Genomic DNA, 17,142 nt, shown 5'->3' with positions numbered 1-17,142 from the left:
TTAAGTTATGTTTTAGTACTTTTAATATTTAACTAAATCTTATTTTAGTTGGCTGACAAGCCAACAAAAGTGTTATCTAACTTTTATATTTTATTTTTAGTATTTTTAATTACCGAAAACGATTTTTAATAGTTTTAGGTTTAGTTAACAATAAAAACACACACTATATTTCTAAAACAATTACTATTTAAATATTACATTTTGCATGCTTTTTGTCGGGACATTAACTTGCAGCTTTATGTATCCACCCGGACCCTTCTTCTGCGCTCAGAGAAATGCGTTCATCAAAGCCCCGCCCATTTGTTTCTGTCCAGCAAAAATGGCGGTGCCCATGAATATCGGAGCACTGTTACAATCAGAAATAATAGAAGACGCCGTGGACAAAGATGAGGGCGTTTGCGTATTGGGCATATTTGGGAAAAGCGCGATGCAACCGGGATCAATCAAAGACTCTCTCATAAACACCTTAGCGGATAAACACGTCTTCTCTCTCTTTGGGAGCGACGACACTGACAGCTCGAGCGGGGGAACATCGATCCATGCGTATTATAATCAAGAGACCCGCGTGCTGTATCTCGTATTAACATCTGTTTTCGACAACCGCCAGCTTATTCGCGCGTGCGAGTCATTGACGGCGGGTTTGGGTCATGCAGAGGCGCATGAGTTTTGGAAAGCAGCAGAGAAGGATCACTGTTTGCAGCTGCTGTATCTCTTCTCGCTGTGCCATGTTCTTCTGCTGGTTCATCCCACATGTTCGTTCGACGTCACGTACGATAAAATGTTCCGCGCTTTGGACGCGCTACGGCAGAAAGCACTCCCACTGTTGCGCGCCGCGATTAAAGATTCGCCAGTGTCTAAAGAATGGAAGTTAAACTGTCGGCCCTGCCCTCCACGATTGCTATTCGTGTTCCAGATGAACGGAGCGCTCAGAGTGGCCTCCTCCGGCACTGGTGGGAATGGTACTGATGGCTCTGGAGGGGATAAACCCAAAAAACACTCCCCAAGAAGGAGACTGCAGCATGCTCTGGAAGATCAGATATATAGGATATTCCGGAAAAGTCGTGTATTGACCAACCAGAGTAGTAATTGTCTCTTTACAGTCCCTGCCAATCAAGCTTTTGTATATGTAGTGCCAGGACCAGACGAGGACCCCATTGGCTCTCTTCTGGGGCACCTGCGGTCCAACTGTGTCCTTCGAGAAAGTGAAGGAGGTACGCCTGTGCCCAGGCAAAGGCGGTACCAACAGATGAGGCACTCCAATAGACAACCCTCTTTCAATGTAGAAAGTAGTCTTTCTTCAGGAGGGCAGTTGGTGGACTGCACTTTAAAAGAGTTCCTTTGGCAGCATATCGAACTCGTATTGACCAAGAAAGGTTTTGATGACAGTGTAGGTCGCAATCCGCAGCCATCACACTTCGAGTTGCCTACTTATTCTAAATGGGTGCATGTTGCGCACAGACTTTATCAGGTCATGATAGAGAACGCTGAGGATGATGCAGCCGAGATCTCCCTCAAGGTGCAGGGTCAGCTCAAAGTGTTGGAGGGGTTCCTTGACGCAGATGCGAAGTTCTCGGAAAACAGGTGTCAGAAAGCCTTGCCACTGGCTCACAGTGCGTACCAGTCAAACCTTCCCCATAATTACACCACCACAGTGCACAAGAATCAACTGGCGCAGGCACTGCGAGTGTACAGCCAGCATGCGAGGGGAGTCGCCTTTCAAAGATACGCCTTGCAGCTCCATGAGGATTGCTACAAGTTCTGGAGTAACGGGCATCAGCTCTGTGAGGAGCGCAGCCTTACGGATCAGCACTGCGTACATAAGTTTCATCTGCTGCCAAAGCCAGGTAAAGATCCATGCATTCCCTGGCAATCGAACCCATTACCTTGGTGTTGCTAGCACCATACTCTTGAGTTATTTTAAAGTAGAGTGATGACCCCTTGTACCTTCCAGTGATTTTTTTACTTTACAAATCGGCATTATGACATATACCATGTTTAATAATCAATCAATAAATAAATAAACCTGAAATGAATGTTTATTCCTAATCCTAAATGCTTGTTTCATACTGTTAGTCAAGTAGCACTTTATACAATACATATTGTTTGTATTAGTCTAACATTGTTCATATAAAGTTAATATTAAAAGAGTGTTTCAAGGTAAACAGCATTCCTGTAGCTAGAGCATTGTGTTAGTGATGTCAAGGTTGAGGCTTTGACTCCCACATAATGCAAGTACTTATAAAAATGTGTATCTCCAATGCAGTGCAAGTCTCTGCATCTGGCAGATGCATAAATTTAAATATCTTCATGATACTGTCAATTAGCACATATTTTTGACTCTTGGCAGAGTTTGCAGAATCTAAAACGAAACATTTTGACAGAAAAAAAAATCCCATTTATAATGGAAGTCAGTGGAGCAATATGGGATGCGGTGCTCTATGCGATGCTCCAAGTCGCTTTGTTTCCATCCAAAGATGCACATTTAACCCATGCACAATATTGGAACATTGCATAGAATATTTGCCAACAAGAACCGTTTTCCACCGAGTCAAAGAGAACAAAATCGTCACTTCCTGCAGAGGTGGATGCCTGCTGTTTGGGAACGCAGTCATATAAGAGTTCTGGAAAGCAATTATACAGAAATACTTTAACGACAGACTTTGCTCAGGCAATTAAAAAAGACCATAACAACATTTCAGATACCCCTCAAGTGAGGGTAAAAACAATTTTTTTTGAGAATTAGATTTTTTTCACGAAATTTGGTATTTCCATCACTCGTTTGTGATACGAGACGTCAAAATGCGAATATGGGATGCGGTGCTCTATGCGATGCTCCAAGTCGCTTTGTTTCCATCCAAAGATGCACATTTAACCCATGCACAATATTGGAACATTGCATAGAATATTTGCCAACAAGAACCGTTTTCCACCGAGTCAAAGAGAACAAAATCGTCACTTCCTGCAGAGGTGGATGCCTGCTGTTTGGGAACGCAGTCATATAAGAGTTCTGGAAAGCAATTATACAGAAATACTTTAACGACAGACTTTGCTCAGGCAATTAAAAAAGACCATAACAACATTTCAGATACCCCTCAAGTGAGGGTAAAAACTATTTTTTTTGAGAATTAGATTTTTTTTCACGAAATTTGGTATTTCCATCACTCGTTTGTGATACGAGACGTCAAAATGCTCATAAAAACAGGGTGATAGAAACAGCTGTTGTGAAGAGTCAAAATTATTTTCCTTGGCATTTTGTAGAACAGTCTTCTCTCTACCTCAGTTAGCACTTTTCTTCACATTGCAGGAGAGAAGCCAGAAATGGACCAAAACCCACCTATTCTATACCACAATAGTAGAGGCCGCTCTACAAGTTCCTGTAACTGTGGTAGGAAGCAGTCTCCAAGAGAAGATCCATTTGACGTCCAAGCTGCCAACTATGACTTCTATCAAGTCAGTTGCAGCCAAGTTCTTCTACTGTAAATATTCACTACATAAGCTTTAAATCTATTCTTCATCATTCTGTCTATCATTCTCAGATGCTTGAGGAGAAATGCTGTGGGAAGTTGGAGAGGATCAATTTCCCAGTGTTCCAAGCCAGCACACCCGACCCTGCTCCTGCTAGTGATGAGGTGCCCAGACCTGGAGAGGTACCTCCATCAGGAGAGGCTGATCGTCTAAAGGAGAAAGAGACTAGCACTCACACACCTGGTGATAGCACAAGTCTGAGTCTAGCTCTTAGCTTGGGCCAGTCAACTGACAGTCTTGGAACATATGGGGATGGAGCAGAAGGACAAGAGAAGAGGTCAAGCTTGGTGGACAGACAGCCCTCCACAGTGGAGTATCTTCCCGGCATGCTTCATTCTGGATGCCCGAAGGGACTGTTGCCCAAGTTCTCGAGTTGGTCTCTTGTTAAACTTGGTCCAGCTAAGGCCTACAACAGCCTCACTGGTTTAGAGCAACCTGGATTCCTCCCAGGCTCCGCTTTCCTCTTGCCCTGGGATGTTGTCATTCGGAGCCGATCCGAGGAAGATGTAGGATCGCTTGAGCCTCTGGATGGAGGTCCAGCCTCCTGGCCAGCTCCGAATAAAGCATCTGCTGGGAAGCGAGGCAGCGCTGGAGGAATCGGACGAGGGCGCAGACGAGATGATGTAACTCGTGCTTTCGTTGGTTTCGAGTATGAAGACAGCAGAGGGCGCCGCTTCCTTAGTTCTGGCCCTGATAAAGTAGTCAAAGTGCTTGGGCAAGGTGGACCAAAGGAACCTGCAACCAGATGCTTGAATTCTGATATGCCTTTATACATTCCCTCTCCAGCTCAAGGACGAGGGATAAAGCCACACTACGCTCAACTGGCTCGTCTTTTCATCGTAGTCCCTGATGCTCCTCTTGAGATTGTCCTAAACCCACAGGTACAATATGTTAAAAAGTGATAAATCAGTAAATTTAATTCTCAAATTGAAGTATTCACAATGATTACCACATACGTTTTCTCCATTAAAGTATACTGTTCTGTGCTTCTCTTCTCTCATAGGTCCAGTCAGGTCCCCCTCCCTGTCCTATCTTCCATCCGGAGCAGCCTGAGGTTGCGCTGCCCGCTGATGGACTCTGGGTGTTACGCTTCCCTTATGCCTACGTTACAGACCGTGGACCATGCTACCCTCCGAAGGAGAACCAGCCATTGGCAAACTTCAGGGTGCTGAGAGGCATTCTGCGTGCCAACACGACTAGTTCAACTCCACAGTAACAAAAAACACTCTGCACTTAAAAGCACTGTTGGGATATCTGTAATATCTGTAGGACATGGACATTTGGTGTCTCCATGCTTCTGTTCATTTTCTGTGCCGATTCTTTTATTAACCAAATTCTAGAAATAATTGTGGCTGTAAATACAAGCAATCAAATTAAGGAATGTTGTGTTTACAGTAAATAAATGCCTGCAGTGAGGGGAAAAAAAACAGACAGTGACCAATGTCATTATAAAACTATAATATTATTTTAAACTGAATTTACTTTTTAAGTGTGTATGCAAATAGTGTCCACTCTGGATTTTCAGTTTGTTGCGGACGTTTGAGGTTGATGTTATGAATTATTTTTACCTGAGTAAATAAAATTAGATCTTATAAAACACTTGTTCCTTAGAAAGAATGTTAAAATATCAATCTGTTATGGTTGTGGTTTTACAGTAGATATCAGTCTATTAAGCTTTGTTATGGTTTTTACATAAAATAGCGAGTAAAACCACGACACAGAGAGGCGCTATTTAGTTATGTGGTCTGTCTAACGTAAGTACGATTCGGTATATCTTTGACATTCTCAAGTGAGAAAATACAACGTGACAACTGTAATATCTTATAAATACTTAATATTTCATGAGTTTAAAGTTATTTAAGACGTACTTTCGCTTTTAGTTTTTATTACTTATCCAGCTGACACATCACAAAGATAACAAATGTTTTGGTTTTTCGCCTGCATATCCTCTGCGCTCGCTCATTGGTCAGTCCACTTTTTAGGCTGGCCAATCAGCGTATTGTTGCTAGGCCGTTTTGTCTCATCTATTTGCTGGCCTGGTTGTCAATCAAACTGGGAGCTTGAATGGCGAGGCCCGATGCGCAACGGTGCTGTATTTACAGAGCGCTGCTCTCGAGGTGCGTGGCTGATGAAGATACCTGGAAACTTTGTGTTGTGAGGAATGATCGCCGGCTGTTTTGCATGAAGTGCAGCTTTAAAGAGAGAGAGAGTTGAACCTGCGCGATACCTTTCCATTCAAAGGTAACATCTGTCCAGTTATAATGCTTGTAGTGACACCTTTTATAGGAAGTTCGTCTTTTTACATATGTTACGTTTGTTATTTAGTATCGTGCAGTATATGACAGCTCGCTAAAAATAACCTTGTAAATTCTGTCAACATATATTTTAGTTTTAGATTAGATCTCACTGCCGATGATAGATGCTAATCTGGGTTTAAAACGTAATGTATACAGAATGCATCAATGCATAGTTAAAATGTCAACAATTATACTCTAGTATAGTATAGAGTCTATACTATAGTTGTCATCTGCTTTCCGAAAGTGTGCTTTAAGTCTAGACTATTGCAGGATTATATGTCACTATCAGCAAATGTTGGTACATTAGGAGAAGAAGAAAAAATAACCGTTTATGCATGATTCACTGGCCATGAACACAAATTGTATGTTCTCAGGATGTTTTATATTAATTTAACTATGATTATTTGAAGTGTAATAATATTTTATAAATTAAATTAATCTGCTTTAATTTTCAAATGCTGTTTTGCATGGAAAAGAACATGGGAATTGACTTACAACATTGTGAGAAAGCGTTCATGCCACTCATATTGCACAACAAACTATTTAATTAACATGTGCATGTTATCGATATTTCTTTGAAACTTGCATAAATACACTTATTTGTATGACTTATCACTTGCTTATGCATAGCATGTTTCATACAATTATTTGTATGAAACATGCTATGCATAAGCAAGTGATCTTAGAGGGCTAGAACACTTAAAAAGAAAGTGTGGCTATTAAATATTTTGCAGTGTTGATATTGTGTACTGTTTTGTCATCACAACGTATACTGGTGACACTCAGGCTTGTTGTCATTTTAAAGCTGGCTTTTCTGAATTGGTTTAGCTGTGGGTGTTTTCAAAGATGTGATTGCCAGAGGTGCTGAGCTGGTGCTGCCATCTGCGCTCTCAGTCTGGTGGCATCTACTATGGCCTACATATAACTGGTTCACTGACACCCACACATACTCGTCTGACCTGGATCCATCGTTCTGTCTCCATCTGACCCACTCCGTTTTTCCAACACTTAAGTAGCTTTGCACATTCATGGGTATTTCTGTCAGTTTGTGCCACCAGAATATGGACTGGGAGGTTATACTTACGGATGATTGCACAAAGAGTACCTTTTCAAAGTCGGTATATTAATTTAGAGGTTGTTTGAGATCAAAAAAGTTTTTTATTTTTCTTGAAGTGGGCTTTTTTTTTTTTTTTTTTAAAGGGGTCATATGACGATGCTAAAAAGAACATTATTTTGTGTTCTTGGTGTAATCCAATGTGTTTATGCGGTTTAAGGTTCAAAAAACACATTGTTTTCCAAATAATGTACATTATTGTTTTTCCTCTATGCCCCGCCTTTCTGAAACGCGTCGATTTTTACAAAGCTCATCGTTCTGACAAAGCGAGGTGTGCTCTGATTGGCCAGCTATCCAGTGCGTTGTGATTGGCTGAATTCCGTGTGACGGAAATGTTACGGCCCTTAACATACTGTGATGCCGTCTCCCAGCAGGATGAGACTAAACCAGTAAAACCTATTAAAAAATGAGGCATTTGTTGCATCCAGTGGGGACATAATTACTGATTATAATGACTTATACTGTCTTTTTACGCGTTGCGTATTGCGCTGCGTAAACATAAAACCATGTCTGCATTTGTGATCGGAGAAACAACAAGCCTACACTACACTGCTCAAAACTCACGTTTGAATCATCATTGGCAAATTATTTAAATATAAAAAACGTACTTACAGGCTGTGAGTCAGAAGCGCCAGACTGTCCTTGCAAAGTTTGAACTGCCCAACTTTATAGAAACAGCCTTTGTGCCACAGATGCATTGTAGGCTACTGGTTCAGGAAACAGTCCTCATCCTCCATAAAATGCACAGCACACATCTGAATATTTGAGTTGAACTGTTCTGGAACAGTGTTGTAAATACAACTTAACCACTGATTTCTAGTTGTGTCCTCTTTTGGAAGGCCAAACAAAGTAGTTTCGCTTTCACAAAGAAACACAGCGACTCCACAACATGGCAGCGGCGGCAACAGCAAGAATTAAAGTTATGCCTTCTTTCTTTGCGTGAACATTTGGGCGGTGTTATGCAAATCTTCCCACACAGTGACGTAGATATGTGGGGGCGTGTTAGAACGAGCCGTTTTAGGTGCGCGTGGTTGACTCTTAACTTTTATAAAGAATATCTCTTTGGATTTGAGACTTTAGTCTTTGCAACTTTACAGATCTTCTTTATGCACCAAGAGCTTGTAACAAAAATGTAAACAAAAATTTAAATCGCATCATATGACCCCTTTCATTTTCAGGATTGTATTTTCTCCAAACTTTAAAATATTAAAATGTTATTTTAAGTGTGCATTTACTAATCAATATGAATCCTTTTAAAGAGCTCCTTGTATTTGTGTATTGTAATTACGTTAACAGGGAACTGTAAAATAAATTGTTAATCCATCAGATGTATAATTAGCAATTTAGTTAGAGCTAAATATCACAGCATATGTGTGTACGCAGCAGGGGCTTTTTAATTTGTGCTGACAGATTTCAAAGGACAGCAAAAAAAGGTGCTATTATGGGAGCTGCCTGCTGTGTATTATGTGAGGGACTGGGGGGAACGAGGGGGATTCGCCACCTGTCTGGGGGTCCTTGTCTGTTTAGATGCCCTCTTACTACTTAAAATGCACGAGACCTTTTATGATGTTCTAGTTTAACAAGCAAAACAAACAAAGCCATTTATTAAAAGCATATTTCGTGCTGATGTACCATGTGTTATTGTTACATAACAGGTATTTTTATTCAAAACAGGGGTTTATCTGATTTGTGTTAATGTAATACTTTGGGACAGAGATGATATTGATTTACAATATTATGCACTTGAAAACAGCCCATGTGTGTTTCCAAGTTTGTTGAGGAAACCTGAGCTAGTTTTCTTGATATATGCATGCATAAACAAAAAAGAAAATAAAAAATCTCCATTATGTCTCAAGGATTACCTGTCTTTAAGTAAGTATTAGTCAGGGTCTAACCACCATAGAAATTAAAGAAATTGTTCACCCAAAAATGACAAATTAATGAAAATGTACTCACCCTCAGACCATACAAGATTTAGATGAGTTTGTTTCTTCTTCAGAATAGATTTGGTGAAATTTAGCATGGGTGCCGTTAGAATGAGAGTCCAAATAGCTGATAAAAACATCACAATAGTCCACAAGTAATCCACACAACTCCAGTCTATCAAACATCTTGTGCAGTGAAAAGCTGTGTGTTTATAAGAAACAAATCCATCATTTAACTTGAAACCATTACTTCTAAAGCAATATTATGGTTCGAGGACTTGAGCAAGTGATGTAAAGTAAATTTTTCTAAATCCGTTCCGATGAAGAAACAAGCTTATTTACATCTTGGATAACCTGAGGGTAAACTATTCCTTTAAGGGAAATGCATTTCCCCGGATATTCGACCATAATTGCAGTCTTGGTTTTGTTACAGCAGTCTGTATCAGATTTGTTTGTCGAGTCGTCAACTGTGTGGTCAGAAGAAGAAAGATCAGCCATGTTTGGACATTTGATGAAGAATGAGATCTCTTCATTATACGTGTGTTTGGTCTGCTCCAGACTAATTTGAAATGGTAAACACACAAAACAGACAGAGACGAAGTGGGCACCGTTTCGGTGATTATGGCCTCAGTAATTATAATACAATCGTTTATCTTCATCTCATCTGTCGAGATCTGAATGAATTCCAGCTTCTACATCTTACATAAATTTCCCCCATAATCATTTTACCTCCAATTAGCCTTATACCAGCGACGTATCTGTCTTTTGTTGATTCTGTATAATTGTGTTAGAAGTCGCATGAGGAAATGATGTCGAAAATTATGCTGCTGTACCGTTTGGCCAAATTATACAACGTTCCTAATGGCAGCGCGAACACAATGGTGCTTAATTATGCCAAGGAGAGTCAAATTTCAAGCCTCACGCTGGTGACTAGAATACTCTCCGGCTGTATTTTTGTAAGGCCTGTTTGATCACGTCTGTGCCAAAGCGAATATAATCACAGAATCGCAAACAGAGTCACTGAGTTCATGTGATATCTAAAAAAGAATGTTAGTTTTCTCAGTCACACAAGCCATGTGGCTTTATTTGCATGGTAACACTTTACAATACGGTTTTTGTGTCCGTGCATTAGTTAACATCTACTTACTAAGATTAATAAATGCTGTAGAGGTATTATTTATTGTTAGCTTATGTAAGCCAATGTAGTATTAACAAATGAAGCATTATTGTTAAGTGTTACCATTTGTATTCTACAATGGAAAAAACATTTAAACATTTGTTCCTTTCTAAATATGTGCTTTATGACCTCAGCAGGGTTTATTGCTGACTTTGCTGAGTCAGAACAGCCAACGAATGCTTTTGTTTATGTGATAATTATGTCGGTTTGCAGCGATGTGGTTGGAATTCAAATATCTGATGATGTCACTCACAAGGCCCTTTTTCGATCTCACGAATAGCTGTCCACGCTTCTGGGTAATTAAATAAGATGCCTGCGGATTCTTTTAGTAATTAGTTCTGCCTTAAATCTCGTCTAAAGCTGCTTCCTTCAACAGGCGAAAAGCTGCCAACATGCCACGATGACGTAAAAGAGGGCACACAATAAGTCAGATTGCCGACTTATTAATTGAATTCAGAAAATCACAACAAATTTGTGTGACCCGAAGGGGTAGTTCTTTCAAAAAATGGCAAATGCATCATAATTAACTCGTCCTCGTTTTATTCCAAACCTGTATGACTGAAAAGGAGATGTTTAGGATAATGTTCACGCTGCTCTTTTCCATAAAATGTAAGCAGATAGTGACCAGAGTCTGTCAGTCCCAAAAAAGGACAACAAAGCACCATAAAAGTAGTTCATGACTTAAACTATCAAATTTCAGAGCGAAAGTGTAGGGAAAATTTGTGTAAACGTGAATAACAACCTAAATTTTATAGCACATGAACTACTTCTTTTACATCCCAGGCAACATTTTGTGTGATAACATATGGATTTGTTTTGTTTAAATGCAGCACATTTTATTAGGGATGAATCCATCGAACAAACAGCAGTGTTGAAATCATACGCGTTTGGTTGTCTGGCTGTCTCTGTGTGTTTGAGCCCATTCATTGGCAGGTCTCCAGCTCTCTGCATTAAAAAGCCGCCTCTCATACAGTGCAGCCCCCTTCTAACCTGAGGGCAAGATGAACGCAGGACCACACAATCACAGTTAGCTGACAGACAACAGCTCACAGACGCTCTGATTCATGCCTATTTGCCTGCATTTGCACTGTGTTCGTGTGAATGACGTCTGCTGCGTTCACTGTCTGTGTGTCTTGCTGACGTACACTCAGTTTTCAACATCATTTTGCATCAATCGGTGTCATTCATGACACCAAAAATGTAGGAATACACTGTAGAATTCTTTAATATTTAATATCTATTCATTCTTTTTGTCTTTGCACATTAATTTATATAGCTACTACAACATGTCAAGCTTGTCTTAAAGGGGCCACTACACTTTATATTTTTATTTCATCTCTTTTTTTCTCTTTGATACTTGAAGTTAAACTGGCTGTTTTGCAACTGCATTTTAAAGACCACAGTGTGTAAGTTCAATATGTTATGTTTTGATGCGTACATGTATGTTGTTATATGTTAATATGCTTATGGTAGTGGTGTCATACATATGATGATTTCTGCATTATACACTACTGGTCAAAAGTTTGGAATAATTGAGAAATGTTTTCATGTTTTTGAACCAATAGCGTTTATTTGAAAAAAAAGGTAAAAACAAAACAGTAATGTTGTGAAATATTATTACAGTTCAGAACTGGTTATATATACTGTGTGTATATGTGTATATATATATATATATATATATATTAAAAAGTAATTTATTCCTGTAATGGCAAAGATGGAGTTATAGTTTTCATTAATCCAGATACTCCAGAAATCATTTCAATATGCTGATTTGGTGCTCAATTATTGTTGGTAATTATTAATAATAGCACTTATTATTGTCATTGTTGAAAACAGTTTTTGCTGCCTAAAATTTTTTTTTTTTTAATCCTTTATCCTTTTTGATCCTTTGATGAATATTAAATTCAAAATTACAGCATTTATTTGAAATAGAAATATTTTGATACATTATAAATGCCTTAAACTGTCACTGTTGATCAATTTAATGCTTCCTTGCTAAAAAAAAAAAAAAAGTATTAATTTCTATCTTTAAAAAAAAAAATCTTACCCCAAACTTTTCACTGGTAGCTTATTTTTACATCGTTTAGTTATCTTCCTAAAAATGTGTGTGTTCCCCACAGGTGTGCTCTCGTCTCTCCTGAAGCTTCACCACGGCCCTCACCTGCGTGCTCCACTGTTTCTCCTGCGAGTCGTCCTGGGCTGACCGGCCCTTCCTGTTCCGCCCCCGTGCCGTCTCTCCCGCCACGGTCGCCATGACGCGCTCCAAAACCTTCCAGGCCTACCTGCCCAACTGCCATCGCACCTACAGCTGCATTCACTGCCGAGCACACCTGGCCAACCATGATGAGCTCATCTCAAAGGTAATCAGCAGTGTCTCTTTTAGCCTCTTTTATCTTAATCATAGACCTTAATCAGGTTAGACACCATATTGAATTGGATGAAAACGAGGCTGTGAGGGGTAGACTTCAGGCCCGTTCACACCAAGCACGATAACTATAAAGATAAAGATATAACTCTAAAAACTTTCTCAATATTAAAGAATAGCAGAGTCCACACCACAGCTATAACGATAAAGGCACAGAGAATCACTTCCAGAATGATTTTTTCCAGTTGATGAATGTTAAAAAAACATTTACAGCCAATCAGAATCCATCCTGCTATAACGAGCTGTAGAATTTAAAGCGACAGACGCGCGTGCGCTTAGAATAAACGGACGATATCGTTCGCTGGTGTGGACGCTAATATCGTTACCTTTAGAGTTATCTTTATAGTTATCGTTCTTGGTGTGAACCGGCTTTTACAGTCTTTACAATGGCATGCGCTGTATAAAGGTCCTAGTAGTGTTTAAAACTGTTTTATAGAGTTTTTTCAGTTAAAAGTCTTTTGTAAGATGTTTTGTCAGCTGAGCAATCGGTGTGTTCTGTTTTTGGATTGTTCTGTACAATCCATCCTAATGGAATTCCTGTTGAAGAGTCATGAAACACTATGTGAACAAAACAATATTTTTGGGGATTTTCAGATTAGTTGCACATGAGTTGAAGGCAATATTTAACTTACATTAGCATCCGCAACATCATGGAGTAACAGTGTCAAAATGTATATGTGTTTTTGTGTAATATGTTAAAGTTTATAATCATTTTTTATATATTTTGCATTTTATATATGTGTATCGTTCAAGGTTTTGGGGTCAGTAAGATTATTTTATTTATTTATTATTATTATTTTAGAAATGAATCATTTTAATTTAGCCATATATAATGTTTCAAAAGATTTCTGTTTCAAGTAATTGCTGTTCTTTCAAACTTTGTATTCATCAAAGAATCTTATGTATATGTGTTTTTGTGTAATATGTTAAAGTTTATAATCATTTTTTATATATTTTGCATTTTATATATGTGTATCGTTCAAGGTTTTGGGGTCAGTAAGATTATTTTATTTATTTATTATTATTATTTTAGAAATGAATCATTTTAATTTAGCCATATATAATGTTTCAAAAGATTTCTGTTTCAAGTAATTGCTGTTCTTTCAAACTTTGTATTCATCAAAGAACCTTGAGATGTTTCTTGAGCAGCAAATCAGTATATTAGATTGATTTCTGAAGGATAATGTGACACAGAAGACTGAAGTAATGATGCTAAATATTCAGCAATTCTATGACAGCAATAAATTACATTTTAAAATATATTAAAATAGAAAACAGTTATTTTAATTTGTTATAATATTTCATAATAATTATGTTTTTACAGTATGTTAAATCAAATAAATAAACCCTTGGTGTGCTTAAAGAATATTCCGTTCTTTAAAAACGGACCCATACATAAAAACTGAGTTTATGACTTCATTAGTGAAACCATATAATCCCACTTTAATTGTACTACATGTGCACAGACTCCTCCAATAGCACACTTTTAAAACACCATATGGGGCCTTTTTATGAGGTGTGTGTCATTGTGTGTGTGCATGGAGAAATATGTGTCAAAGATTATTAATAGCATAATGTGAACTTTGTGCATATGAGTTATCTGCGCCTGGATTGTGTGCATTGTGTGTGTGTGGGCAGAATGTGGGTCAGTAAGGCACTCAGCTTCCTGACATACATGTCGTCACACAATCAAGGATCAAGGGAAGCAGGTCATCGTTTGGGCTTTTGTGTGCTGCAGAAGTAAGAGTAATCACGTCTCTGTAGTATACGCAGATGATCCAGGACACCCATGTATACCCATAATGCTACACTAAAGTCTGCGCACAGGGTTTTGGTCGTCTGATACCATGACTGTCTCAGACAGGGTTTTTGATGCGCTGTGTGTGTTTACAGATTGTGCAGATTAGACAAGATTGTTTTTGCTTCATTCATTAGTTGTTCACATACTGTGTTTGCAATATAAAGGCAGCGGTATCCGGCCTGACGAGGCTTACTTGTGTTGCAGGGGGAGCGAGAGCACTGCAGGCGGTTCTGGGGTGGAGTTGAGGTTGAAATGATAATTAGATTTCAATTAGTTTGAATCCCTCTGAACCAGATAAAGGTCGGAGTGGAACATAATAATTGTAGTAGTTTAAAAGTAAGTTAATAGACTTTTCAAAATAGGAGGCTTGTGTTTTTGATTTAACATTCAGGTAGTAAAACTTGTTAAAGTGGGAGAAAAAAAGGTGATCCAGCATTTAGATAGCTAGTATTTGAAATGTATACAAACTGCCTTCATTAAACATGAAATGGCACATATTCAGTAAATTTAAATACATTTTTAAATGTTATTAATTAATGTGTTACTTTGGCAGCTCTTAAGTACAAAAATAATGTACTCAAAAATAAAAGTGAAAACACTGTATGTAAGGAATCATCATTTCAGTGGAACAGTCATAGCCAGATTGATTCAATGTTTCATGCAAGTCAAAAGTAGTAAAATATCAGTTTAAAATAATTGCGGCAAGGAAGAATTATATTAATAATTTTCATTTAAATCATTGAATGCATGATTGTTAATTTGTTGAAAATGCAGTTTAACATTTAACATTTTAAATTATATACAATTTTAGATTTTGTAATAATATTTCACAATATTACTGTTTTTACTATATTTTAAAAACTATATATATAAAAACATTCAAATGTTACCAACTCCAAACATTTGAAAGATGTGTGTATAATGTAATAATATAATATACTTGAGAGTTTTTATGTATACATCTTATTTGGTTTTTAAAAATTGTAAAAAAAAAAATTATAATAATTGTTTTATAAAAAATATATTTAAATCCATATTTAAATGTCATTAATTAATGTGTTACTTTGGCAGTAAATACAAAGTAATTTATTTACATTTTTAAATGTTATTAATTAATGTGTTACTTTGGCAGCTCTTAAGTACAAAAATAATGTACTCAAAAATAAAAGTGAAAACACTGTATGTAAGGAATCATCATTTCAGTGGAACAGTCATAGCCAGATTGATTCAATGTTTCATGCAAGTCAAAAGTAGTAAAATATCAGTTTAAAATAATTGCGGCAAGGAAGAATTATATTAATAATTTTCATTTAAATCATTGAATGCATGATTGTTAATTTGTTGAAAATGCAGTTTAACATTTAACATTTTAAATTATATACAATTTTAGATTTTGTAATAATATTTCACAATATTACTGTTTTTACTATATTTTAAAAACTATATATAAAAACATTCAAATGTTACCAACTCCAAACATTTGAAAGATGTGTGTATAATGTAATAATATAATATACTTGAGAGTTTTTATGTATACATCTTATTTGGTTTTTAAAAATTGTAAAAAAAAAAATAATAATAATTGTTTTATAAAAAATATATTTAAATCCATATTTAAATGTCATTAATTAATGTGTTACTTTGTCAGTAAATACAAAGTAATTTATTTCAAATAATAGATTCAAATGAATAGATTCAATGTTTTATTTAAAAATCTGGAAGAATTATATTTAATTTCTTTTAAATCATTGATTGAATCATTGTGAATCTGCTAAATGACTGAATTTGAATTGTTAAATCTGAATCTGAATTTATCATTTAATCCATTTTGAACTGATTGATTGAAACAGGCACTTTTAACCGATTCACAGAAAATGTATTAACATACTACAAGAGTTTATAATTATATTAATGTGTTTATTGTATTGTGTTTCAAGTTTACCCATTGTTGTCATGGTTTCATTCAGGTCTTGTAGATTATTTAGGCTTAAAGATAGAGAAAGAATGAACGCCTTCATTACTATCCAGTATAGCACAGCCAAAATGAAAGCACCCTAATGATCTTTTGATCCATGCCCATATTGCCAAACCCCTTTCAAACACCCGTAATTATGACCCTGTCCCGTTTCACATCATGCCTGGGAAATCCTATCTGCCAAGGTCATGAATGGAGCAGCGAAGGGAAATTGATTTTTCCAAAAGATTTTCCTGATTGTGCAGTCACAATACAAGTAAATGATGTTGAATTACTCTGCCGGAAATATGTAAAACGCATGTCAGCCAATTCAGTGTTTGTTAGGATGTGTTTTTTTTTATGTAATATTTCCTGTTTTATTTCCTTTGCAGTCTTTTCAAGGGAGTCAAGGCAGGGCCTACCTCTTCAACTCGGTGTAAGTCCTGTAGTTTGTCTTAACCATCTAACACAAAAAGGTCAAAAAGGTCATGCCAAATTTTGACATCCTCTTTTCATCAATCAGGGTGAATGTAGGTTGATTTTTCCAAAAGATTTTCCTGATTGTGCAGTCACAATACAAGTAAATGATGTTGAATTACTCTGCCGGAAATATGTAAAACACATGTCAGCCAATTCAGTGTTTGTTAGGATGTGTTTTTTTTATGTAATATTTCCTGTTTTATTTCCTTTGCAGTCTTTTCAAGGGAGTCAAGGCAGGGCCTACCTCTTCAACTCGGTGTAAGTCCTGTAGTTTGTCTTAACCATCTAACACAAAAAGGTCATGCCAAATTTTGACATCCTCTTTTCATCAATCAGGGTGAATGTAGGCTGCGGGCCGGCAGAGGAGAGGGTACTGCTGACCGGTCTTCACGCGGTGGCCGATATCTACTGTGAGAACTGTAAAACCACTCTGGGCTGGAAATA

The 17,142-nt window shown here is 37.4% G+C and overlaps 2 protein-coding genes across 2 annotated transcripts in view; both read left to right on the top strand.

The window, feature by feature from the left end:
- The first annotated feature begins 270 nt into the window (after positions 1 to 270).
- On the top strand, positions 271 to 5,431 carry LOC107589184 (protein SMG8-like). The gene is made up of 4 exons (XM_016277553.1): positions 271 to 1,844; positions 3,305 to 3,450; positions 3,537 to 4,406; positions 4,529 to 5,431. The coding sequence occupies exons 1-4, from the start codon at positions 320 to 322 to the stop codon at positions 4,739 to 4,741; spliced, it is 2,754 nt and encodes a 917-aa protein (XP_016133039.1). The 5' UTR covers positions 271 to 319; the 3' UTR covers positions 4,742 to 5,431.
- Positions 5,432 to 5,465: 34 nt separating this feature from the next.
- LOC107589194 (protein yippee-like 1) overlaps positions 5,466 to 17,142 on the top strand; it is a 16,463-nt gene continuing 4,786 nt past the window's right edge. The window contains exons 1-3 of the mRNA XM_016277562.1: positions 5,466 to 5,766; positions 12,159 to 12,398; positions 16,611 to 16,654. Coding sequence (XP_016133048.1) covers positions 12,291 to 12,398; positions 16,611 to 16,654 — 152 coding nt within the window. The 5' untranslated portion in view covers positions 5,466 to 5,766; positions 12,159 to 12,290. The remainder of the gene's footprint in view (positions 5,767 to 12,158; positions 12,399 to 16,610; positions 16,655 to 17,142) is intronic.

The sequence above is a fragment of the Sinocyclocheilus grahami genome, unplaced genomic scaffold, assembly GCF_001515645.1.
Source record: "Sinocyclocheilus grahami isolate Dianchi unplaced genomic scaffold, SAMN03320097.WGS_v1.1 scaffold7.1, whole genome shotgun sequence".
Lineage (NCBI taxonomy): Eukaryota > Metazoa > Chordata > Actinopteri > Cypriniformes > Cyprinidae > Sinocyclocheilus > Sinocyclocheilus grahami.
This window is presented reverse-complemented; position numbering and strand designations above follow the sequence as displayed.